The 27,305-nt window shown below is 37.8% G+C and overlaps 1 protein-coding gene and 1 long non-coding RNA gene across 2 annotated transcripts in view; both read right to left on the minus strand.

The window, feature by feature from the left end:
• ROBO1 (roundabout guidance receptor 1) overlaps positions 1-27,305 on the minus strand; it is a 476,969-nt gene that overhangs the window by 342,184 nt on the left and 107,480 nt on the right. The window contains exon 2 of the mRNA XM_085075078.1: positions 5,181-5,264. Coding sequence (XP_084931204.1) covers positions 5,181-5,264 — 84 coding nt within the window. The remainder of the gene's footprint in view (positions 1-5,180; positions 5,265-27,305) is intronic.
• LOC146445494 (uncharacterized) lies at positions 13,568-26,938 on the minus strand. The gene is made up of 3 exons (XR_014855195.1): positions 26,779-26,938; positions 15,027-15,187; positions 13,568-13,763 (listed from the first exon to the last, which is right to left on the minus strand). It is a non-coding gene; the product is annotated as an uncharacterized LOC146445494 (long non-coding RNA).

Below are 27,305 nucleotides of genomic sequence, written 5' to 3' on the forward strand. Positions count from 1 at the left end.
AAAAAAAAAAAGTGACTCCTATTTCTTTCAGGGTAATTATTGGTGTAGATTTCTGCCTTGGATTTCAAAGAAATGTTTTCTTGAACATGTTTCCTGAACTACCACTTTTCAAAACAAGCAGCCTGTAACACATAGCATAACCTAGGCAAAATTACTGGACTGGAGGAAGAAATGTCTCAGACATAGCCATGAAATGAAGATGGATTTCCCCTTCATTTCTTGAAATGCTCTCCAAGGCCAACCTGTCCTGTTTGACGAGGGACAAGCAGTGATCCACTAAGAACAATTCTCCAGATGCCATAACAACATAGCAGTAAAGAAGAAAGGCAATGTGAGAAAAAGATGCGTCTTCTGTTACACGAAAGAATGTCACCACAATATTTTTGTGATTAAAATCAGGGGGAAAAAATTGAAGACTAACTTTGGGTCACAGGTGGGAACCACAGGATTTCTTTGCCTACTGGAAGAGCTGGTTGAGAAAACTAGGAATGAAAAAGCATTTGGAAATATCCCTTTAAAAAGTCATGACTCAATGAGAAGTGCTGATCCTTGCCTGCAAATGTTTGACTACACAGTGTTAATTTAACAAGCCATCATTCTGGTGTCTGTAACACAAGCGATACTCTGTGATCTGTTAAATGATCCCCAATATTTATGTCACAGTTGATTTAACAGGAAATGTGCTACTTCCTGGGATATCATGCATGCACACACTTCAACAGCACAGCACAATGCAATCTCAGAGATTACTCTGCAGCCATTGATTATGTGAAAATAACTGAGGAAAATAACTGAGCCTCATATTTGTCACCTACTGCCTTTGCACTATTTTGGGGAGGAAACAAGAAGTCTGTGAGCCAAGAGGAAACATTTTCTTTACTATTCAGGCTGGCACACCACATGTGATTTCTGATGTGGAAATATTAATTACTTTAGTCTTTTCTTGAAAATCTGTTCTAACAGTAAATATTAAACAGAAAAATATGTTTAGCAGCTTTAATCAAGATGGTTTTATCCTATGCTCTTCAGGCTTCTTTACTCCCTGCTGCAGAGCTGTGGCTCTCAAAGCTTCTCCAGGACTACAGGACATCTCTCAAAACATCATCTGCTCCATTTAGTGACTAACTACAAGCCCTTCTCTTGGAAATCCTGATGTTTTAAAAGCATTTTCTTCTATGACCTTTTTTCTTCCCTAATTTCTCAATCTCCTGAGTTCCTCCAGTATCTTATTCAGATGATTTTCCATATTTTTCTTCTGATACACAGTGGGAACTCTGCTAGATATTTTTCCTTGTTTCCGTTCCTCTTCTGTTTGTCCCTATACTTTTCTTAAGTACTTAAATGGGGAAAAAACCAATGATGGGTAACTTTAGAGTTTATTTCCCCTCTAAAATAACTGTCCAAACAATAGCTTGGTCTGACATCTCCACAGCATTAACCTGACAAAGAACTGAATTCCTACTTGCATCTTCCATTCCCCTGTCTTCCTTTGGTGATCAAAATAAGTTTCATTATATTCTCTGGTGCACACTCCTACCACCTGGTTCTCCTTTCTGAACCCTAAATCCAAACTTATGGGGACACCAAATGACCTGCAATCATTTTTAAATATCTACATCACTGCTAGTAATCTGAAGTCCCTTCAAGGTCTGTAGAAAGAGAAACAAACGCAGTCATACAGCTTTTCAGAAAACCACTTTGGGTGTCTTCCTTAGGACAAATGAAAAACAGCACCAAGTATCTAAATCATATGCTTTTATCCCATCAAATCTCACTGTGATTTGGCCTGCTCTTTATGCATGTAGTTTAAACAGCTATTTAGATTTTTGCTCTTACACATCTTAACTATGTAATTATTTTCCAATCTGGCCTTGACAATGTAGAACTGATCTTTTGGGAAGATGCAGACAAGGTAATCTTCCTGGCTTATTTCTTTAAAATCACAGGGTTACAGTTAAAACTTCTTAGCTTTTCCAACACTAAATTCTTTGTTGAATCAATCCAGCTACATGTAGCATCTTTAATATGCTGCCTATGGGGCCACATCAGCTTACAGAGGTTTTTTTTTTTTTATTCTTTAGTATTTCTCTGGTATTAAATATGCAAGAAAAAAGCCTTCTTATAAACTCCTTCAGTCTAATATCAGTGTCATGCATATGGAACAATCCTGAGTGGCTGAACTTCTTTTCTTGATTCTGTAATTTATTCAGCCCTTACTTGTGCACATAACAAATGCTTTTTGAAAGTAATCACCTTTAATAAAGATGCATATAAACCCTCTCCAGTTGTGTCTACAGTTATTAACTACTAATGATTACTTTGATTGTAAAGCCCTGATGATCTAGAAGAAGTATAACATCTACTGGATGTCACTTTACTATGCTGATTAAAAAAAATCTGGAGTTCAGTCCTGCAACATAATGAGAATCATGAAAACTCAAATAAAAGTTCATAATTTTCCTGATATAACAATCTTAAAATGTATTAACAACTTCAAACTTTATCTGAAACATTTTGGGTTAGCAACTCCTCTTATCCCTTGAAATCAATGTGTTTACTGTTTGGTATGAGGGTTACTTCTCAAATCAAGTGCTCACATCCACATTGGAGACAACAAAACCTAATGGGATAGCAAAAATCCTCCTGATTCAGGAAACTAAATATTAATGATAAAGAGGGCTTTAGGAGGACACACTGAAACTCTCCCTATGAGTCATGTACATCCACTTAAAAACAGTACAAAACAGCTGCATATATTCACCATGAAAAACATATAGGGAGAGAAAAAGATGCAGGAAAATAGTGTAATTTTTGATCCTGAAACTTCCTATACAAGAGAATGCTTTGCTTCTATACCTCACAGCTAAACTTATATAGAACTGGGAGGAATTTGTGCCCTGCAAATGTGTGAATGCTCCCAGTATGAGCAGAAATGTACAATCCTGTGGTATGACAGCAGTTATCAACTTGTGTGGGTTTGATCCATTCAGGCACCACCTGAAGACAGACACATGATTGAAAAATAAACTGCTCTTTATTTCACCCCTGGCTCCAGACATCCTGGACTTAATCTAAGTGTTTTTAGGAAAGAGAGAATTTTCAGTACAAACAAGCTTCTGGAATGATTTTCCTTTTGGAGAGCAGAATTCTATAGGTAATAGAGAGCAAAAATGATGTAAGAATACTTCTGTAAAATCCAGGAATTCCATATATATTAGGCCCATATGAACGAGCTCACAACTGGGGGGGTAAGTAGCTTTACCTATAAGGTTGCATTCCAATTAATATTATTTTTAAAATATCTTACTGATTAGTACAGGAACCTGTTGGACTAATTTGAATAAATATCTCAGGGCTTTTCCATATAAACCAAGACATACACACATAGTTCTACCAATTACTATTACATAATGGAGAAAAAATACTGGATCATTAAATCTTTAAACATTAAAAACGTGGTCTTTCCTTTATTTGGTGCTCAAATAGAGGCACAAAATCTCTAATTAAACAAGACCAGCCACCTTCTAGGTTTTAATTTCTGTTCATCTTGTGTTTAACTCCATCCTGACTTTTGTGCCTATTTGGAAAACGCCTATTAAAACATGGCCTGGAGTTAAGAAGTGGAGCCTCTGGGGAGCTGCTAGAGCAGGGGTTGACTTTGTCAGTCCTCTCAAATGACCCCATTAGTCTCGGAGAGGAAGGTTAAACAGCTGCAGCACCCCACAGAGGCCTTTCCTGGGATGCCCAGCTGCTCATGGGCACCTTGGTACAGGACAAGGATATTCCAGGGTGGATGGATGCACGAGGATCTGTGCTCTGCTTAGGACATTGCCCCACACTCAAATACTGTTTTAAACACTGCCTGATTGCTCATTTGCAAGTTAAACTAAGTAGTTTTTTATTAAAAGAGTCTGACTGGTTATTCCAAGTAAATTAGTGGCTGTTTAAGCATAAGACCCAGGGATCATGATTCCCATCCCTGCTTTCTGAAAGCAAAAGTCTAACTCACAGTTAGTAAAAAAAAAAAAAAAAATTAAGATATGTTTTGTCAATATGATGACCCCATATGCATCAGAGCATGTACATGTGACAAACTTGGAGAGTGAGAGGGGGGATTTAAGATAAAATTAATAGGAATATTCAGAAGCTAGAAAAGTCTAAGTAGTCCATATGCAGCAGGATTCATGCTAAGTTTTCCTAAAAAGGCATCTGTCTTGACTGAGGGGAAATTTATATTGCTTTACTTTTTTTTTACCTTTTCAGAAAAAAAAAGAAAAGTATTTTATACTGAAATAAAATTATGTGTCAAGGTTTTAAACCACATGCAGAGATGATTGTGAGGGGCAGGTGATGAAAGCTGCAATCACTGTAATGACATATAACAGGACCTGAAGTTTTATGAATAGACAAGAAATTGCTCTCTCTCTCTCTCTTATAAACCTATGATCTTGTTGTACCCTGTAGGACTGTCTTAGTTATGAGTTTCTGAGTCACACTGGACCACCAGCACTTCATGAAAACCCGTGACTGCAGCTGAGCCTGGACTGTGGTCAGTGACTCCTGGAGCTGGGGAACATTTCAGGCTGCAGAGGAGGTACAGAATTGGGTTCCTCAGCAATCACTGCTGTATGCTGCTGCTTATTCTGTGGCTTTTCCTATTTGGCCTAGAGACACACTTCTGCAGTTTATGCAAAGCAGAAGTCAATGAAATGCACTCTTCTCCAATCACAGTTTAGTCTCATTTGGGTTTTCTTCCCTGCTGCAACATATTTTACTTTTGTTTATAACAGAAACAAAGCAAAAAAATTCCCCAAATAAACATATGGAAAAATCCCCTTGGTCTTTGGATAAATTGCTTTGACATTGTATGTTGCCTCATGCACTAATATATACAGTTCAAAGGAAAATAATGGGTGCATTGTCTCAACAAGGCAAATTTAAACATTTAAATCATTGACATGTACTAACACACACACGCACAAGGACAATCATCTTGGTTAGTTAAAAGACACAATAACATTTCCCAACAGTACTAACAACGTTGAACTTGTAAAGGTGATGGTGAAAGAGAGCCAGCTAGCAAAGATGATTAAAAGAACGTACACAGGTGGCAATGGCAGATGCAGGTGGGAAGGGTCAGGAGGAGGCAGTCAGGAATATTTTGGAAAGGTGCACTCTACCTGTGTAGCCCAGCGAATTGTCGCCGTTATCAGAGGTGGGCAGTGGCGTCCCGCTGTCGCTCCCCCTCTCTAGGTCCTCGGAGTCTGTCGGAAACAACACCAGAGCTGCTGATGGGGTCACAGCACTAACAGGAGTTGCCATTTTGATCACAACACGTCCAGACACAATTAAATCCACACATGACAGCAAGAGCCACAGTGCCAGCACACGGCACACCTCGTCCTTCCTCCGCCTGCCTGGCGGAGCCCGGAGAGAGATGGTCGGGAGCATCGCCCAGGGTCCCCAAAAAGCTGCCCAGTGTCCCCTCTGCCCAGTCCAGTGTCACTGTGCAGCCCGCCAGGCACAGTGGCCACCCTGCGAAGCAGCCAGCGCAGGCTGCGGGGAGCATATGGGGACGGCAAGGCAGGGGAGCTGAATGCTAGCATTGCTAATTTTCCACCTTATTGTTAATCAAAGCTATTGACTGTGATCACTCCCCATCATCGCTTCATCTCCTGGCAATTACACACCCAGGGGACTTCACCTCTTTGTGGCGGGGAGGCGGGGGGCCACTGGGCTAGGCGAGCAGAGGGGGATGCTCTACCTCTGCTGAGCAAAGGGCTACAGCCCCTCCATGAAAAGGCAACAGTTTCGCATCACACCCAGCAAGATGCATTTTCCATGAAAAGATCCTTGCAAGGAATCGCTCCATTTTAATGGCACGTTGGAAAAAGAAAAATAAAAAAGGGAAGGCAGCTGGTCAGCTAAACGCATAAATGGACGCATGTTTTAAGACCCCAAGATGAATTGCTGATCAAAACACCACAGAGCACCATGAAGATAACTCTTAATAATGGACTAAATCGTTCAAAACAAAATAATAAAATAAAATCCCAGATGCTCTGAAAACAACACAGCACAACTCAAAGGGATTTGTTGACAATATCACTGCATCTTTTTACTCTTAGTGTAAAAGTGTTTACTGAACTTAAATCCCATTTTAATTTACTTTTGATAGTGCACTGTCCAAGACATAATACCTAAAAAGAAACATTCATATTTTGTTCAGAAAACAACTGCAAGAAGCAAATCTCTTTGCAAAAACATCACTGCCACAACAATAGGCTGCTTATTTCCTTTTTTCTCTGTTGACAGGTGTCAGAGAACTTATTAATTATTGCGAAGACATGTTTTGCTCTCTCAGACATATTCTGGACTTTCATAATGACTGAAAAGAACTGTTCTTTTTCAACAAAATCCATATGCTGCTAAAACTTACTCTGAGCTTTCACAAAGACACCAAAAGCAACTGTGTATGAAACTAAACTAGAAAAAAAAAGTGTATTTTTTTCCTTGATGCTTAATTTTACTAGCTCAGTCAATCTCATTTTTTAAAATGCAATGCCAAACATTCATTTTCTCCATTTGTTTTTTAACCAGTTTTATAGACAATGTCTCTACAAATCAAAATCTTTTTAATGACTTGCAAAGGAAAAACATAAAGAAAACCAAAATCCTCAAGACCAACCCACTCAAGGGGACTTATTGGAAAAAAATATTTCTTTAGAAAGGTCAATTAAAGGATTGATAGCATGCCTTTCAAAATACTGTCGTGCAAATTAAGAAAATAAAAGACCAAACAACAAAAAGCAGCCAAACACCAAGATGATGTTTCATCTTGGCAGATGAAAGAAGTGAAATATGTTCGTTTATTGGCCCATTCATCTTGGCTGGCTCACTAATGGCCAATGTCACGTACATCTTTAAAATCTGCTCTGAAAATGGCTCTAGATTGACTGGATCAACACTCTGCTTCCCCAGATTGCTCACTCATTTGCATTCAAGGGTTGATTGGGTCAAAGTTTTAAATTACTGCAGTAAAAGACAGAAGGATGGGACTTTATATTAATTTAAGTGGCGGAGGCTGTGCCTACCTTTTTTAGGGCAAAGGTTTATAATTGACTTCAGAGAGCCCAGACCGAATTTAACCAATGAACCTGCTGATCATCATTTTGAGAGATTGATTGCCTTCTAGGAGATTTAACCACACACTTCTGAAAATGATGGAGGAGGAATAAGATGCACTAAAACCTACTCGAAGTGTTCTGTGTATCAGTGTAATGTTTGGTGTCATGTACAAAACATAATTGCACAATGAATTGGAGTTTTTTGCCCAAAATAGCCCCTCAGATATGGCATTCCAAGCAGTGGCATCACCCTCCTCACTGCACATCACAACCAACCAGTGCTAATACCCCTCAGCTCACTTAGGTAGCAGTTTAGGCAGTTTCCAATGCAGAAATTCTGAGCATTCAATAAAGCCAACAGGCCAGGAGAGCAGCAGGTTTAAAAGCCAGGCTGAAACTACTTGCAGCTATTTAGGCTTTCAAATCTTCAGCCACTCAGTGGAAGGAAATGAAGGCATCAGTCTCTTTTTGACACTGCTGATATTTGCATGATATCTGTTAGTGACAACACACTTGTTATTTCCAACCTAAAACTATACATTGCCCACTCTCTCGTTCTTTGAGAAATGCTACTCTTCCACTTGATATTGAAAATGATATTCAATATTAAATTATGGTCTCTGGCTGGAAGTTACACACTAATGGTGATGGTTGAAGCTCAGTTGTTGCTGTGGGTGAATTCTACCCATTTCACTGAACAATAAGTGCTACATTTTGGGCTGTTGCCCTCTGTTCTGGGCTGAATTTAATTTCAGCTCTGTCCCAAGTTCCAGCTTTGCTTGCTAGTCCCTGCAAAAACTTAACAGAGGTAAGTACTGTTGACTTAAAAACCACATTTCACCGTAAGACTGCTGTGAAGGCACTCTGTTGAATGGCTGCTAAAAGTCCTGAATTAGATAAGACATGATGTATTTCTCATGCCTACCATGCTGTAAGATCAGGCAATTTTCAACTTGGCTCTCTTAAACACGATAAACAATTTTACATCATTGTGCTTTTTGAACTAGTTACAATGCCAAAAAAAGTGAAATAAATGAACTATAAAACCATGAACAATTCACCTGCTGTATGAAGAATTTACAGTTCAGTCTGAGTCAAAGCAGAAGCTGAACCTGGTGCTTCATCCCTCAAAAAAATGTCATAACCACCCCATAAAATGTTTCACTGAAGTGACAGAGAGAGATTTCCGTTAAAAAAACCCTCTCAAATATGGCTCAACACCTTGGCTGAATTTCATGCAAGGTCTCTATTTTTGCTTAGCTGCTCAAAAAAAAAAAAATAGAGCCAATTTTCATTAAAATAAAACTTAAAATTTAAAAATATGCCTAGGCAGTAATTGGTTGATTCCTCACACTAAAAACCACAAGCAACAAAAACAACCAAACAAGCCCAAAACCCCCACACAGTCCCCCACTCCACCAAAAAAAATCATCAACAGAAAATTACTCTTATCTATAAGTATGAAAAACTTCAGGAAGAAATCAAAAGAAGTTTCCCTCCTTTTTTTTTTTTTTTTTCTGGAAGAGGAAGTTGAAAAGTGAAGCCTTGACTACCAATGAGAAAATAAGGATCAAGCCACCCCTTAACAATTGCTCCTACACTCTTCTGTCACAGGAGCACTTGAGAGGCTCCTCATTGCAGAGGGGGAACACTCCCATCATGATGAAAACTCTCATTCCCTCTCTTTCCACAGAAATTTCCAGAGCCACCATCCATTAAGTTAAGCAATGCATTAAAAAAAAAAAAAACCAAAAACAACCCAAGCACCAACAAACATCTACTTGGGACTTGAGAGTGTTAAGCTGAGTGCTCCAGCTTTTTGGTGGAACGTTGTCAGCCCAAGCACACATGAGCCCTTCAAAGCACAGAGAGCATTTTGCACAATCATACAGCTTCAGAACAAGTCTAGATGCCCACATGGCAGTTGGTGAGCACAGAATTACATGAATGTGGGGAGCCTTTTCCAATGAAATTTCTGCTGAAATCTCTAAGTTATTCCATTTTATTGGATGGCTGCACCATTCATGCTTCAATTTACACATCTTTAGCTCTTCAAAATTAGAAGAAAATCCAAATAGTAAATATTTACTATTGGTATTCATTTCCTTAGCTCCTACACCAGGTCAAACCAGACAGACCCACTTATTTTCACAGCTACTTACATTGGAATGCATTTTACAATCCTAGCCTCAAAATTATATTAAATATGCTTTTAACCATGGCCCTGTTCTTCATAGAAAAGTCACCAGTGCCTTTTTTTCCCACTGGTAAGAGAAAGTGATGCCATCAGTTATTGCTTCTTTTGAACCAGGAGATATGTCTGGATGACACATTTTATTGATGATGCATCCTTAAAAATCCCCAGATGATTCAGTATTGATGCCCTGGCCCAGCCTCCTGGTGGACATAAAGAAAAATTGAAAAGACCTAAACAGACAGAATTTCTTACTGCTGTAAGAATCTCATGTGTGACTTTCTGCACTGGAATTTGTTTATCTGAAATTAAAGTCACCTATTGAAAAACATCTGACTACAAAAAATAGTAACTGTTAACATATTAATTCCAAAATTTATAACTTCATTATTTCTTGTTTTGTTTCTCTAAATTTCATTATCATCATCAGCTTGGGGATACAAAGCTGGGAGGAAACAGCATGAACAGCATTTTGCAAATGAGCATTAATAAAAGATTAAGGTGAAGCAAATGAATATAAACTACTATCAATATTAGAATTGTGTTCTACAAATTGGATCAATTCCCATTGATTCCATTCTAGTGATCTAGACCAATTCAGGAAGAGACATCAGAAAAAAAGCCCAACTGGGACTGCATCAAACCACAGCCTAGGATGAGGAACTAAATTAGTAGCCAAGCTTTTTTTTCCAGTATTTTGATTCATTTGAGGTTTTCTTTGGAGTTACAGTAGAAATACACTATAATACGTCTTAAGGAATATTTAATTTATTCTTATTTCTTCCCTTGGTTATACATAATGACAAAAGAGTATATGCTATCAGAGTATAAGTAAGTAAGGAGTTCTCCTAAAGGAGAACTACTGATAAAGGTCACATTATTAAATCCCTGAGAAGCAACTTTTGTACAGGGAAGTACTATCTAATACTATATGTTTACTTAGAAAAATACAGACAAGCTTTCAATAATGTAAACCTATCCTTCAGATTTGGAAGAAAAGGAGAATCTTCAGGCTATGTGCAGAATTGGGAATATTTAGGCCACCTTTGGACTATCACAGCTTGTTAAACACTCAGGTCTATATCAGGACTCTGTATAGCATAAGACAATATTTCATAATAGCTCAAAGGATGTATTCTGTTATTTTTCATAAGTCTTAATGCAGCATCTTTCTACAGAATTTCACATTCAGCCAGCTAACTTGTTTAAATTGGATAACTTAGGGAGTTATGACCACTTTTATCAGCTAAGAGTCTCCACAAGTAATAAGTATTTCTTCATTAAAAATTTACACTGCTCAGCTGCCTCACTTTAAAAGATAAGAAAGATTCAAGCTAAAGGCAAGAATTTGCTCTCACATAATGTCCTTAATGTGAGGATCTGACTCAAGTACATTATAAATAACTCCACAAGGATACTTTTTATTAATAACTTGTAAAAGTGTGTTCTAGCAATTCAGTATTCTAAAAATAACATGTACACTTATGCATAGGTACAGAAATGTTACTCATTACACTCAGAAGACATTCTTCTGATGAGAAAAGAATACTTTGTAGTGCAAAAATACCAAAAGCCCTTAGAATTTTCTAAAACAAGGAAGAATAAAGCATTTATGTATTGTTTTGAGTATCTTTCTTTCCTTTTTTTGCTTTTCTTCAAATAACAGTGCATGACTGAATTCTAACAAAACCCCAGTAGTGGATGCTATTTAAAAACCTTTCCTTCCCCTTATTTTCACAATTCATTCAAGTACAGCCTTTGATTCAAGAAAGAAAAGTAAATGAGTGAAGACTTTATTATGCATAAACAGCAAACAACCTTGTGTCTTTGCAATTAATTAATTTATTTATGCAGTAAGTAGTAAACAAAGGTGTAGAGCAACTGCAACACCTATCCAACAAACACATTTTACTGGGTAGCATAACTGTAAGCTGAAATCTTATATGGGATCAGTCACCATATGAATCCAATTACACAGGAACGTTTCTGACTGAACACCTAAGTTCTCAAAACTTGGTATTTGGCAGAAAGCACCAAAAACATGCACTGCAAGACTTCGATGCTGCCAAATCTGCCCACTGTCCTCTGTCCACCTGCCCTTGCTCCTTGACTGCTTCTGGCTTTTCCTTGCCCTTCCTGGGCTGCCCCTTCTAGCTCTCTCTCTCTCTCTCCTTTTTGGCATCTGCTCCCATTTCTTTCCCTGCCAGACACAGCCGAAGGAAAGAGCCACTCAGGAAAATGAAATGGTGCTGAAGTGAGTTAACAGGTGGTGGCCACAGCTGCTTTATTGCAGAGGTAGATAGAGACCCATCTCTGGCCTGTGCAAGGCACTGGGATTAATTAGGACAAGAAGCCATTTTCTAGGGAGGGAGAACCAGATTTGTAACAGAATGTTCTACTCCGAGGTAACAAGCAATGTTTCTTCAGAAAAGAGAGAAATAAATGGCTTTTTTTGCAGTGCTCACTGGCCATCTTGACTATGTTCAATATGGTATAGGCGTAAGACCTACTTGACATAGATTTCTTCATATCAGTATTTTCTCTGTAAACTCTTGAGTTTTATCTTGCTTCAGGAAATGTTCTCTCCCTTAGAAGACCTCTTATTTTGTTTTCTTCCAAGTAAACTTACATTTTTCTAAGTTCTGATTGCTGTGGGAACTACCATCAAGGCATTTAAATTATAGCAACTAATGCCATGTACAGCTGAAGAACTGGTTTTGCAAGCTTCCCATACTATCCTGCAGCTCTGCTGGACTTCTTGCAGTAATCCCCTAACCACTGAAGTAAATTCTCTGGGACTACACCCAATCTTCCAGGCATTAACCCCTGCAGCTCCTCTTCCATGGCTTCAGCCCTGTAAGTGTGTTTGAGGCTGAATTATGCAGCTGCTTTACAAGTAGCTGCCCCCAAAAAGCTGCAAAGAAAGGGGTTCACTTGCTTTTTGCTGTAGAGCTGGAACACAGCAAGAAACCCACCATGCTAAATTACCCCTTATTTATTTCAGCTGACTGGTGAACTTTGGGAAGGTGATGAATTGCCCTTATTAATGACAATTACAGACAAGGAAAATGCAGGAACTAATTCAACATACCAGCAGCCTTGCAGTGGCATGATTTGAAATTAAAACTACCCTAGAAATGAATATTGAAGGGGATGAACACAATCCAAGAGCTGAGGAAGCCCTTTCTCATTCCCTTGCTTTTCTGAATATGCAAAGTCATCCTCTGAGTTGTCAAAGATATATCTGCAACACAGCTGTGTCATTTGCATTTTGCCAGTCTATCTGCAGAGCTCAGCACCAAGAATAATCTTAAATCAATGTGTGTCAATGCTTGCTAAAGGAAAGAATAGACATGCTTGCACTAATACACTGTCCAGCAAGGCAATGCACTGGCACATTAACTCAGCTTATTAAAACAGATATTTAAGCAAGGAAATCTCTCTGATGTCACAAGAATTACAGGGGTTTTTCCTTCAAAAGACCCTCCTAGCTGTTCTGGTTTGACTCCCGCTTCTTTTTAAAGGGCAACATTTTTAACCATTTTGCTGTGGCCAACACATGTTTTCTACCTTCCAGCAGTGACCTCAGCCACATTCTGATTACTGATACCCTTAGCATATGGATTTCTTAGAGGAAATGTATACGGTTGTTGCTCCTCTCTTCCTTTTTGCCTCCCACAGTCCCAGCTCTTTGGCTATAGCAAAGAAACCAGCAGCCAGGACAGGCTGTAAAAGTCCCTGTCCTTCCATACTTTAAGCCAGTCACATTCTTATTTACTTTGTCCTCTGTACAGAGCAAAAACATGCTATAGCCTATGGAGTGATTCAGGGATTTAAAAAATGAAGCTTTTACTCTGTTGTAGTTTACAATTAAAATTACTGTTGCCTACCAGGAAATTAATTTGGTAGCTAATGTACAGGGATGATTTTGAACTGAAGTGGAAAAGGTGACTTGCAAGGTAAACAAATATTCACACTCACTTGTAAAAAGGCATGGATTGAAATCATGCCATGTTAATCAGTACTTCACTACGAGGATAAATCTACAGCAAGCTTCAAGCATCATCAAACCACACATGCCTATCCATACCATGTGGCAGTCAGTCAAGACTGTCCAGAATTCCCTTCCTATTCACCTTCCAAATGTATTAAATAAAACTCACTTGCAACATTTTTTTTTTTGTTTTTTTAATCCAAAGATTGTCTTCTTTTATTCCTAGCAAGTGGAGGTAAGGACTTTAGGGAAGTTTTCTCCCTTTGTTATTTGATCACAGGCGTTCTCCCTGTAAAGCTCTTCTGAAGAACTTCTGCTTTTTGCAGCATAATGAAATGCATTTCACAAAGAAGGTTTTTGAGTTTGTGCCTTGGAGAGAAGCTGTACAACAGGTGTTCCTCCTTGCTTTGTTTACCTGAGCTGACTACTCACTGCTCAAAATCATATCCTTAAGAAAACAAATGATGGAGCATTTAAGCATTTACATGGAAAATTTGATATTAGGCTTGAAGCCCTTTCTTGTTAAAGCAGCAGAATGCTCCCATTGACTGTAGGCAGGGCTCTGTTAGCACAGCTGTGAATACTTCAGGGAGGTAGGAGAAAGAGCCACAAATAAAGAATTAGCAATTATTATCTAGCTCATAATGAAACATACAGATATGTCCCAATCAACTTAATAATTCTCAGTCTGAACCAGGAAAGATAAAATAGTGGAAAGTCAATTTAATAGTTTGTAATGGTTCTTCAGCATCTTCCAGCTGGGAATCTCATTTCTCAGTGTGATTAATGTCAGCCTCACAAGAAAGCACAAGGTCAAAAATTACTCCAAGTTTATGAACTTAAACTCCAGACAAAATAGAACAATGATGAAATGAAATAGCTGAGGAGGAGAACAATCAATAACTCTTCTATCTTGTCACAATTCAACTCTGCAAAATTAATACCAGATAAGAAATCATACAACACAGCAAGGGGTACTTGGATTTACAAGGATCTACAGATTTCTCTAAATATTGCCAGTTTGTAATACTGTGTACATTGAGCATAGGAACTACTAGCTGGAGGCAGTAATTTTGAAACAAAAAGGGACCTTCAATAGTTCCACAGGAATCCCAGAAATAATTAGAGATTTAAGTGGAAGCACAAAGCCCAAAACCACCAAATGCGAACACCAAAGGATTAGTTTTAAACTACCCAAATATGATGAGAACAATGCCAGTGTAAATAACAACAGCAGACACATCCAAATTTTGATAGATAAGACTACCAAGGTGTTAAAGATTAACCAAATGACATATCTGTGTTCAAAAAGCAACCAAACCTTTAAGATAAGTAGACAGTAAGACATAACCTTATCGGAAGCTTCATTTTGTGCTTTAGAAGGTACAGAACAACAACAAAATAGCAAATGGAAGGAACAGCCATGCCCACCTTAAAAAGCAAAACCAAAACCCCCATAGTACTAGAGACCAGGAAGTTAGGCTTCTCATAATAAGGGACTCATTTATCACCAGTAATGAACGGAAAATGGAAGCACAGATGACTGAGGATTCATTGTGTCAGATTAACATGTAGAAAGTTTCCCAAGTATGTCATTGCTGACTGGGTCACAGCTCTAATATCACTGACCTAAAGTACAACACTGCAAGAGTGACAGCTTGGAAAAAAAGAAAAATTTCTTTATCAAGCCTCAACTGTTTGTTTGTCCTACCTTCGTTTAATGTGTTGGTGCAGCTGCTTTGGGCAGGAAATAAAAAAATACTTCTGGAGCAACATTATACATCTCATGTGTTCCTAGCGTGATTGGTTCCATATTGTTGGGGCCCTCAAGTGCCTCTAGCAGAGATCCTCAGCAAATTTAAACCTGTCAAACTGGATAAAATCAGAAATAGATGCTTTATATCCCTACAGGCTAGGACCACTGCTACCCAGCGCTGAAATTCCAACAGGGAAGAGGATGCTCTGGCTTCAGTCTGAGCACAGGGCTGGAGCCCTGAGGTGGCTCTCAGCAGCCCTTCCAAGACCTGTAAAAATAACCTATCAATTGCAAACAATAGGTGGCTCACCATTGGGTGTGACACAATTAGTGCTATTGAATTCAAACACCTGCATAAAGGTTTGATGGTTTGAAACTTCGGCATATCATGACACTCAATGTTTTTAGGTATATCCAAGATTATTCTAACTACTGTACTAAACTTCTACTATAAAACAGAACAAAATGAAAAGGTATTTAATATTTCTACTCGCTTCAAATTTTTTATTTATTTTGGTGGGAATATAGGTATGAAAATTATGGGAAAAGGAGACAGGAGAACAATACAAAAGCTCAAGAACCTTAGAGAAAGAAAAGCATATTTAGCATATTGAAGGCAATTAATCATATTTCATTTTAGGAGGCCAGACTACAGAAAATTCCTGGAAAAACACTGTAATTTCAGAAGGTGCTGGATATGAAAAAAGGGAGTAACACATTGGATCAAATAACACATCCAGCTAGAGATTGATCTGACACTGAACACTAGCTAGAAAGTAAAACAACACAGAATGCTATTGTTTTATATTTCAAATAGGAAGAAAATACCACAGAAAATTGTGAGAAAATTTAAAATTTAAAACAAAAGAAACTACTGAGTATAGTCCATCATTCCTATTAGTCAAGCTTTACAGTTTGTTTAACTCTACCAAAACTTGTGTTGCAGTTCTACAACTGTAGACTGACCAAGCAGATATGATAAAATCTTGAAAGTTTAACACTGGAGATAAATAAGCTGCAAATGCACATAAATGCTCAAAATGGATCAAAACTGAAGCTTTAAGCAAGTCAGTGAGAAAGACTTCACACCTGAGGCAAAGACTATTTCAAAAGTACTTCAGGAAAAGCTTCTAAAACTGTTAAACAGTTTAGAATTTTAATTTTAGCTTCAAAATACTGAGCAATGAATACAGAAACATTTTTTATTAGAAATATTATCATTAAAACAAATCTAACATGTTTTCCTCATAGTATTTTTTTTTCTAAATGACTATGATTTTGAAAATGCATTTTGTCTCAGAAAAGGGACACGTATAATATAAAGAAAGCTATTTTCAATTATGAGAGGGAAACATGGTAAAAATTGGAATAAATAAATAAAGAAAATCTCCCATAAGCATTGACTGAAATGTTAACTAGCTTTACACTGATTGGCACTCATGCCTAAGAAGGCCCCCTAGGTAAGCTTCTATTTAAGCTTTTCTCCTCAGCTTGAAACTGGAACATAATTATGTTTGACAAGATTCAGGCTGAGTGTCTCAGGGTCCTGCCCCTCACCATCCCAATCAAAGTCCTAGGCAAAACCTTTCCCACTTTCCATGAAGACTCCCATCACAGGTATCTTTCTCAAGACAACCAAAAGACAGAAGTTTGTCTATAGAGAAATCTTGTTCTAATATGCAGACAAAACGCAACTGCATCTCACATCTACTGCTTCAGGCATAGTTTTGTGACTCCTTCCATCTTTTTTTAAGATGCTAGTTAAGATTAGCAAGTGAATTGTGAAAAGACTAGAGCAGGAGATTCAACAAATACCGACTGTGTGATAGCAGAAACCCTATTCTGTAGAAAATCAGACTGAAGTAAAACACTTCCTAGCCCTTCCTCATCTCATACATCTTATTTTATCAATATGTATTTCATAATCTGAATTTGTGACATTCACAGAAATTCCGTATTTCATATTTCTTAAGTATGAATGACTAATTCCACTATTTGGATTCCTACAATTGAATATAAAGGCCATTCATAAGTAGAAAAAAAATGCACTTGATGAAAAATGCTACAGGCACATGAAGATTTTTCTGATGATGTACTATCAAGGAAAATTTAGTCGAATTTAAACTGGCCCCTCATTTATCATATCCTGTGGGCAAGTCAGTTAATGGCTATATTGATTCTCTTTTGTGTTCATTCTTATATACATCATCCAACCAAGGTGAAGGCAACCATGAGATATTAATTCTAGAGAAAAATATTTCAATGATAAATGTTTGAAAATGCAGTTTAGGAATTATTATTATATAATGGATCTGCTGATCTTAAATTATAAGATGTATAGATATAATCATACCAGGAAATATCCCATTAATAAATACTTGGTGATGCCTGGAAGTGTTGCACTGCTGGGAACTGAAAGGGATTGGAACAGAATTGTATCAGCTGAGGATCTGATACATGTTGAGCACCACTTTCCCACAAAACTCAGGGGCACTGGATTGACTGTGAACCTTTGCTCAAAGTGCAACATGAAATAGGTATCTGAGACTATGGTTTGCTTGGCCTCCAGCATCTGAACATTAGAAGAGGGAAAAATGTTCCATTTCTGTGCACACCTGATTTCACAGGCAACTTAAAAGGTGTTTGGTTTTTTGCTCCCACTGAAATGCAAAGAGCAGTGCACACAACTCCCACCCTAATGTTTGCCTGTTTTGAAGAAGGATGATCAATGACAGAAAGGGAAATTATTTTTCTTCCAAGGGCAGAAAGGATGCACCATACTTTGTGCAAATGGCTTCAATCTGTGACAAAAGGTATGGAGCATACTGAACTACTACATGACCAAAATACTGCTCAACAAATCTAACACTACCCTGTTAACACTATTATGTCTTCTAAAAATTCTAGAAGCAGTGTAATTTATTTTCTTTGGCCTCCTCCTTGTGAAGTGTAACTATTGTTGTACAACTAGTTTTCATTATTCAGCTTAACAGTTCAACTAATGATGAATCCTTCATTCCTAGACTAATTCAATCAGTTATTTTACTCAATGCGTATTTAAGAAGTTTAACCTTTGAAAGGATTTTTTTGATATTTTCTTTATTAAAAGACCTATTTCTCAACAACATTTTCCCCAAACAAGCCTGAAGACTCCTGGCATTTTTTTTCAATGCTTCACATTGTTCAGTGTGCCAGGTTTTGTTAGCAGAAAAAAAAGACAAAATTGAAGATGCATGTGTGTGAAAACTGTGTTCACACAGGCTTCCCTCAGCTGCTTCAAGGTCAAGGCAAGCTGCAAGGTGGGAGGTGAAGTTTATCTTACCATCTTATTTAATCTCTTTGGAGAAAAGAGAAAGGGAGCAGAGAGAGCTCACATTCGGTCCAGTCTGCAGCTCCTTTCAAGAAAACGATTTCTTTTGTATCTTTATTACTGGAAAAAGTGAAAACAGATATCTGAGGAAAACAGAACCAGATCTCCTGTTGGAAGGACACTCAGTGAAATCCGGCTGGTGTGTCATGCAGTGCTCAACCCCAGGGAAAGGCTGGGCTGGAGAAGAGCTGCAGCTGAGGCTGGAGCCCCAGCAGGGTCAGCAGTGCCTCCAGGGAGAGCTTCCAGGGGCCTTTGGAGCTGAGCTACAGCTGCTGCTGAGAGGGGAGGAGATGGAATTACAGCGTGGAAAGGGGAGAGAAGCAGAAAGTCTGAAGGGATGAAAACACAGAGTTTCACTTTCATCCCGCTAATATTCTCAGGAAGCTCTTTAGGGGGATGAAAACCATCCCCTTGATTCCTCTGTCTTTATGTTTTGCAGGCATCTGCAGACAACAGAAATGAAGTTATAACGAACAATTGGAAACAGTACAGACTGCTGCCTGAGTCTCATTGAAATGAGTGTGGCAAGGCACAGGCTCCTTCAACAAACCTTGTGAGCAGCTATTTTAGTCAACAGCAGCAGCTAATATGCAGTTATGATATGACAATCTCTGCTACTCCCACCCAAAAACCTCTGTGAGTAAAAAAACCTCCTGAATGCTCTTATGGTTACAAAGCCACAGACTTGAAACTTAGGAGATTGTAGAAGTGAAGCTGCATGCCTGATCTTACTGTAACTTGCTGTCAGAGTGTTCTCCCAGTGCAGAGCACAGATAACAATCAAGGGAAGTACAATAAAGTACAAAATGTGTGAGGTGTATAGACACTGAATAGTGGTCAGGAATGACTTTAAAAACATCAAATTTGCAGACACCACTGCTGAATGCTCTCCAAAGGTGAACTAAGACATTTTCCCTGAAAGACTGCAAGGTGGAGCAGGGAGTGCTATCATCTCCATTTCAGCTGGACATCTGAGATGTCTTTGTGGCTAGAGACAAGTTATCTGCAGAATGCTGCTCTCCAGATCTCCACAGCCAAGGCTTCCAGCCCCACGTTTAGAAGCCTGCAGTGCTGGAGCTAATACAGGGAGAAAAAGGGCACTAGTGAATGTCCCAATAATCTGATGATCTTTTAGAGCTTTCAGTCTGCTGTCTGACTGTACAAGGTTGATTCGTTTCAAAGGCACCAAGCAAGCCAAAGATCTTGTAAAGCCTAAATGGGGACATCTCCTGGCTTCATGAACATTTCCAGGCTAATAAATTACTAGCTGATTAGTATACAAAGCAGCATTTCCAATTCTTATAAAAGGATCAGTAAGCATGAAATAAATTTTCCCTTCCACTGACTGTATGTAAATAATATAATAGTTAATCTGTACTATTCTGAGTAAGACCCAAGTTTAATGTCTGCTTTTTCAAAATATATTTACATGTTATATTAATTTTTAAAAAATCTAGGTTTATGTTTATATGATTAACATGAAACAAAGTACAAAATGTAGACTTTGATTGCTGTCTCCTATTATTCTCTCTTCTTCCTAGCCCTTCTCCCAGCAAAGTTGTCATTTTAAAGTATGGATGTGAAATGAAATTGATTGCTGGGGCAAAGTTCTCTACATGCTGCAGAAAGTAGGGTCAGGCTTAGAAAAGTTCTTTTAATTTACAGGACACAGTTTGTGACCGACTACTTGGGAAGACAGCAAATGAAAATTTATTTTAGAGAATGCTGTGAGTCCTGGAATCAAGAAAGCTTAAAGAAGAGGAAACCTTAAAGAGTGACAGGCATTTTGAAAGAAAGACTGTTAGCCTGGAAATCATCTCAGCTGCTTACTTTTGAAATCAAATATCTTAATCTGTCAATTTCTTGCTGAATTATCATGATCAGATCAAAAGTACTCAAAACCAGACAGGTATTAATATGCCAGAGACCTGTGTGGATCTATTCCTGAGCCTCTCTTTGCCCCTTCTGTCAAATGGGAAAACAAGACTAATGAATTATACAATTTGCATGTCCATAGCAAAGTGACATGAATCTTCATGTCTGTGATATTACTATAAACTAAATATACACAACAGTTAGGTAAAAATCTAGAAATTTGTCGTTATGAAGCATAATTTTTTTCTAAGACATTTCTTAAACACTGAAACTTTCAATTCTTAAGGTTAAGAATTGTGTAAGTGCAATCCTTGTCTTACTACTCTTATACTTCAAGAAGGACATTTTATTTGCATTGTAGTTACATTGCCAGAAACATCAACTGCTGTAGCCTAAAAAGAAATAGTTTTTCTGAGCTTCAATTTGTCACTAGTCCTGAAACCCTGTGCTTTTCTGAGCCTGTATAGGTATTCATTATTTTGTAAAAAAATGATTTTTCTCACAAAACACCATGCACATCTTAGAGATGACATCAGAAATTTTCTTTAGCAGAAAGAGAAATACTAATATGTTAAGCATTCAGAATTTTTCTTCTGCAAGTTTTTTACATGATTAAGTGACAACTAAGTCTTACAAATTCAACTTTCTTAGTATGAGACCCCTAAGCTACAAAATAGTACTTTGCCTACCAAATATGAGCCAAACATGTTAACAGATCAGGTTTTGTCTTTACTATAAACTAGAGTCGAATTGGTCACTGATATTTCTGTGGTACTACAGAATTCCCAAGCAGCATTAAACATGATGTTTTGCAATACCACTGTGATCCTGAAGTGACACAAAGTGGATATATCCTCCTTCTTTCCAGTGTCTCACTGCATACAAACCCCACATTTGCAGAAGCCTCATCGGCAGCTTCTAAGATTGTTGGCTCAGGTTCTGCTAATTATGAAATAAACTGCAAAATGAGGGGGGGAGGTTTATTCCCTATGATATTGAAGTACCCCTTGTCACCCACCAAACTGATTTATGGGATCATGTCCAGGTGAAGAAGCTACAGCAGCTTGCTCTTTAGTAGTTTAAGAAGTTAGTGACATTTTAGATATAGCAAAAAATTCTGATTTGGAAACAATAAATAATGTGGTCTAAATATTTTTACTTCTCAAAGCTGGGCTAACTGCAACACACCCAGGTTATTCCCAAGACAAAGAAGTTCAGACTAAAAAATCTTGGCATCTAAAACTGCCATATGGAGGGTCCATGTGTCATTGTCGTGGGGTAAAATTATCTTCCAAATTTTTCCCCAAGTTATTTATAATGTATCAACATTTTCCCAGCTCTTTTCCTTTCAAATCTGAGAGGAGGAGAATCACATTATTTTTGAGTCCAGAAGCAGAGAAAAATATAATTATCTTGAAAAACTCCAGCTAAAGTATGAAATGGCTTTTTCAGGAGTAAAACCAACTTATTAAGGCCTAATGTGGGGCTTTGCATGGCTTGAGGCTAATGCTCCCTGCAAGCAGGGCTGAGGGTCCATCCTTTCTCATGGTTTGTCACTCCTGTTTCTAACCTTCATGGTTTGTTAGCCAGGTGACCTTCAACCTTTGATCCTGGGAAGACTATTAGTGGTGACACCAGATTTGCCTCAGGAGCAGGGCTGCAGGGCAGCAGTCCCAGGTGCACTATAAATGCACCTTATCACATCATTCTACAATTAATCAAACATCAAAATACACTCAGAATGTGCATATATAAATATATTATCAATAAATACATGCGAATGTAAATAAAAATTGGCATTTAGGGGAGATAAGTCAAACTGCATCCATTATACTGCTGTGACCCATTTTTATGCATTTATTCCCCACTTACTCTAATCCAAAATAGGATTTATGTCTGTGCTTTGCTTCAAGCAAAATCTTAGAGCAGTGACTGGGGAGTGCTCCTTAAACAAAACTGTAGAAATCAATGACACAAACTCCTATAGAAATTATCTCTTTCAGAGGCTTTTGTTGAATTGGGGTGTAATCCCAGCTCTTTTGACTACAAACTAACATTTCAAAACTTGGGACAGGTTTGACTACATGCCAGGGAAACAATTCAACAGCTGCCATATTTGGGGCATTATTGTAATAGCAACAATAAATAACTTCCCAGAGCCTAGAGCTGTTTTAAAACCTTTCCAATGAGAAACAAACAAACAAAAAATATACCTCTTTTTCTTTGTAATCCCCTCTGTTTCTTCCCTTCAAGATTCATGTGGGTGTCTTCTAAAAGATTTATTTCGCAATAAAAGACTAAAAGAAAGCTTTCTATGATGAAAATGTTTCACTAGTTAAATTCTGCTGTGTTAGATGCAGTTATAAAATGAAGATGTACTCGATGTAGGAATGCTGCATCTAGACACAAATTCAAAAACAATTCTAGAATCACACTTTTTTTTCCTTTCTATTTAAAGCACAATGAAAATGAAAGTGTATGCCTAAGACAGGAAGAATAATAACTCTGACAATAAAATGTGCAAAGAAGATGCCAAAATACTGTGATTCTTAAAGCAAGTAAGACAAAACAGTATTGTTTTACCAAGTTTATGGAATTTGAAATATATGTTTCACACACAGCACACCATGATTCAAAACAGCTGACCTATTCTTAAAGAGAGTCAAGAAAAGATTTTATTGACAATTGCAACTTAAAATGGCTCCACTGACAAAACTGTAATATGAACCAAAAGCCTCATCTTACAAAGTCTTTTGTCCTTTTTATAATGTGCTGTGGGAAGTCCCATTGACCCCATGGCTTTGCAGGTTAAGCAGGCAACCTCATCTTCTCTTTATGGTTTAGTTTGCTTGTGATCCAGTAAATGAAGAACCAAGAACTGCCAAGCTCAAAACTGCATTTTTTTGGGGGGACCAATAATTATGTGGACTGAAAGGAAGGGAATAACAGATAACGAGAGCAGAGTCACAAGGAGATAAGAAGGAAGAAATTGGCTGAGAAATGAGCCCCAGCTGCTGAGTCATAGAAACATTTCTCAATAAAGTTCATGAGGATGTTGCATAGAAATTCAGTATGTGTGTGTGACAGCTGAATAATCCATGGCTTAAGAGTCATAGGCACAATTAACATCCTTCCTTTTAAATTGTAATGATTATCAAACATGAAAGTTTCCCTCTTTCTTTTGCTTCTTTTACAAGAAAATTTATGAGTTGTATTATACACACTTAGAGTCTCTAGGGAGTTCCCATACTTATTTTGGCTGTATGTATTACCCTTTGGTAATATTGTTATATAAATAATCATAAAGAAAGGGGGAAAAAAACCCCCAAACAACCTTTTCCCAGAATATTTTTGTGAACTTAAGTAGTTAGAAATAAATATTATGTCTACATAACAGATACCTTCCTGTATATTAGGTCTACATAACAGATACCTTACTGAGGGAAAGATAAACTGTAAAAAAGTATAAAACCAGCCTTCAGCTTTCTGCTCCTCATATTCCACGATTCCCAGCAACACAGGGAAAATTTTTCTTGAAATTTCTCTGTCATCCTCACTAATAGAGCTGCATCACTGACACCAAAACATTTTAAAAGCACCAAGAAATTAATCAACATCCTTTGATACTCAGTCTACAAATACCTAGTCATGTGGCAAGATGCATAAAATATTCCAACTTCAATAGAATATTGAGATTTATGCCTAAAAACAGCAGCTAAGCACAGACTTTGTTCACTTCAATAGGGCTTAAGCATGTGTTTAGCAGCCTTGCTAAATGAGAGAAAAAGTGCTGAGAAATTAATATTGGTTCTACATTTGAATTTCCTGGTGTCTCAAAAAAGACAGGCTTTGGTTTGTAAATGCATTCATTTATTATTACATATTCACTAATAGACTTGTTCTGGGGAGCCCTATAATAGTACAGTGCAGATTCCCCAGATTATGCAAAAAAATCAAAATACCTATTATATGCAATGTCTTTAATGTAAAATGATATGCCAACTTCCATAATCATTTGCTATTCTCTCTTTAGAAAAAAAAATTGATATCTTTTAAACCTCCTAATTATAATAACAAATAAAAAGACCTTTTTAGTAATAAGGAAGGAAACTGGCACAGAATCACAATAAAGAAAAGCCAGCTGAGGAGCCTGCTGGAAAACAATACTATGTATAATTGGTGTTTAATTATGCAGAATTAACAAATGGCAGCAGCACTGGTTGTATTACTTGACCAGGGCTCTTTGCCAAGTCAACAAGCTGGTTTTAATGTAGGAAGTAACCCATTCAGTTATCTGTGCCTTTGAGCAGAGCCCTGACTGCTGTGTTCTCCATCTGCGTTGCCAAAAACGTTTAGCAGAAGAAAGAAATCTGTTGATTTGCTAAAGCAAGATAAATTTTGGTCATTGATATGGGTGAATGCATCAATAAGATCATAAAAAAAAGTTTTCTAAACATTTTATTCATCTAGTGCCAATGGTTTTGTAACACCATGAGAGCTCAAAATACTAATTAGTATGAATTTCCAGGGTTGATATATTATACAATGGAATATCGAACATGTTTATTAGAATGCATTGCCTTCACTAACCCCTCCCTTCTCCATACACACATATTTGAATGCATTTAAAAACATGGTTAAATATTTATGTTCTCTAGAGCCTCATTACATAATTTTCTCCTATGGTAAGCAATCAATTTGCATGTTGGAATGAACACAACTATGATGATACATAGGACAAATTAATGGAAGAATCTGCCATTGTGCCCACACTCACAGCTGACCCCTGTGACAAACCTGAGCACACACCCCACCAGCTGCATTTAGGATTAAATGCACATAAGAAAAAACTCTGGGGGAAGAAGAAGGGAACAAAAACTCCTGGAGACTCCCAAAAGCAGGTAGCAGTCTGCCCTTCCTTCTGAACCTTTCTGTGATGTGTGGGTTTCTTTGGGGGTTGTCACCTTGATAACAGCAGCAGTAGCAGATGTGCTGGAAAATGAATGAGAACCTTCAAAGAGAACTGCCTTGACACACATATTTGTGCTGTATATTTATGCTGTTTGCAGGAAGGCAGAAAACTGTTGCAAGCCAAGGAGAGAGAAGCAGAATTTGGGGTTTGATAGAACAGAGAACGCAGCTCAATAATAACAATTGGGAAAGTCTCTGTCACCCAAACTCCTCTACAGATTTTCATAGATTCAGGTTACCCTGGGGTTGGTAATGTTAAATCCTAACTAGTTTTCTCTTAGGTTGAACCAGGATTTAGGTTAATGCTAGGCATGGTGAACTACTCTCCTCAGAAAGGTTAGTTTTGACCTATCTTTCTCATGAAGAGTCATTGTAACAGAAGTTTGGATGCAACTGGAGAGAAATTAAGAACAGAAGTCTTTACTTTCAGTGCTTCTCAGGACAACAGAGTGCATGCAAACCAAGGACAACAACCTGTGGAGTACCAAATGTGACACAGGACTAAATAGGGTCTTCTTTTACATCTTTAAAAATAATGGGCTTTAGTATTCAATAATAATTTATCCCCCATCTTTACTGGCAAAGAACATCAGTTTTCTCCTTTTTTTTTTCTTTTTTTTTTGCTGTACTTTTTCAATGACGTTCAGCATCATAAAAATCAATTCTTAAATCCCCAGCATGTTATGTTTGGAAAGAGAAAGTTAAATAAAAATGCTCCTCCGTGTGTGCACGTACATCAGTCCACGACTTTACAAAGTTGAGCTATTTCCAATGCAAACACAAGTAAATCTGGACATCCTCATATATTCCCTATTTTATAGGCCCAGTAAAACTTGATCAAAATCCACTTATACTTGTCGGGTGTGTGACTTAACCTTTAGGGTAGATTAATTAGATTAACAGACCACATACTGTAGATTCCACTACTTCCTCAATGGCTATTAAATTACACAGAAGGAATTATGTTTTAAAGTCCTGCTTCCTTAAATCAAATTCCAACCGTCACCTTTCTTTCATTTATTAGACTGCAAAGCTCTTGTTCCTTTCTTAATAAAAACTGAACCTCTGTTAAATTCCATCCCTAGTACTTGATGCTATTCGTCATTTCTGTGCTTAGGATCAGATAACTACAGAATCTGATCTACAGATTGAGAACCTGAGAATCTACTGAGAATCTGAGTCCACACTGGGAAAATACCCTTTGTAACAGGTATTCTACCAAAGGGGTGAAAAAGGTAGTACTTAATTTGTGAAGACTCAGAGAGTGACAGAGTATTCTCTATTTTGAGTGACCAGTTTCAAAATGTTATCCAGACAATGAATAAAAATTCTGTATGCTTTTCCAGTATTCCCAGACCCTAGGGAGCCTGGGGATGCCCAGAAGCATAATAAAAATATCCAGTATTTCTCAAAAAGCACAAGAGAAACTGTACCCATAACCCAGCTGAAGAAAAGAGAAAAGGTTTTGAGCTTTCTTGCTCTTGCATCTACCTGTAGACTGTTTCCAGGGTATCACAAACAGCACAACAGCTAAGAAAATATCCTAAGCTTTAAAAACTAAGATCTAAGCTGAGATATCTTGTTCTGAAAAGGCTGTACAGCTGGGAGGAACATAATAATAGCAGTGCCAAGAGAAGGTCAGCCCTCTGCACTCCTTCGATGCAAGGAGGGAGAGAAAGGTGGACTCTAAAGATCTGTGACACAACAGCATTTTACTATGGGTACAAAATCTGCTGCACAGCTGCTGATGCACACTCTTCCACCCAAATGCCAGCATGCTCTTGCTGACAATGTCATTAGAAACACAAAAAAATTATGGAAGAGTTTGCCATAGTGTATTTTTTTTAAGCTTTCAGGATGCCAAGGCCATCTTTGAAGCAGTGCCACACAGTCCACCTCTAAACACACCAGTGTGTGCCCAACCTTTGTTCCCATTCAGCCTTCAGGACTGTCCCATAAGGACATAGGAAATTCTTGTCATCATCAGGGCACTGCAGTCTTGTTCTTTTTCTGCAGCT

This window comes from Lichenostomus cassidix, chromosome 1, assembly GCF_008360975.1.
Source record: "Lichenostomus cassidix isolate B80296 chromosome 1, HeHo_3.0, whole genome shotgun sequence".
Taxonomy (NCBI): Eukaryota; Metazoa; Chordata; class Aves; order Passeriformes; family Meliphagidae; genus Lichenostomus; species Lichenostomus cassidix.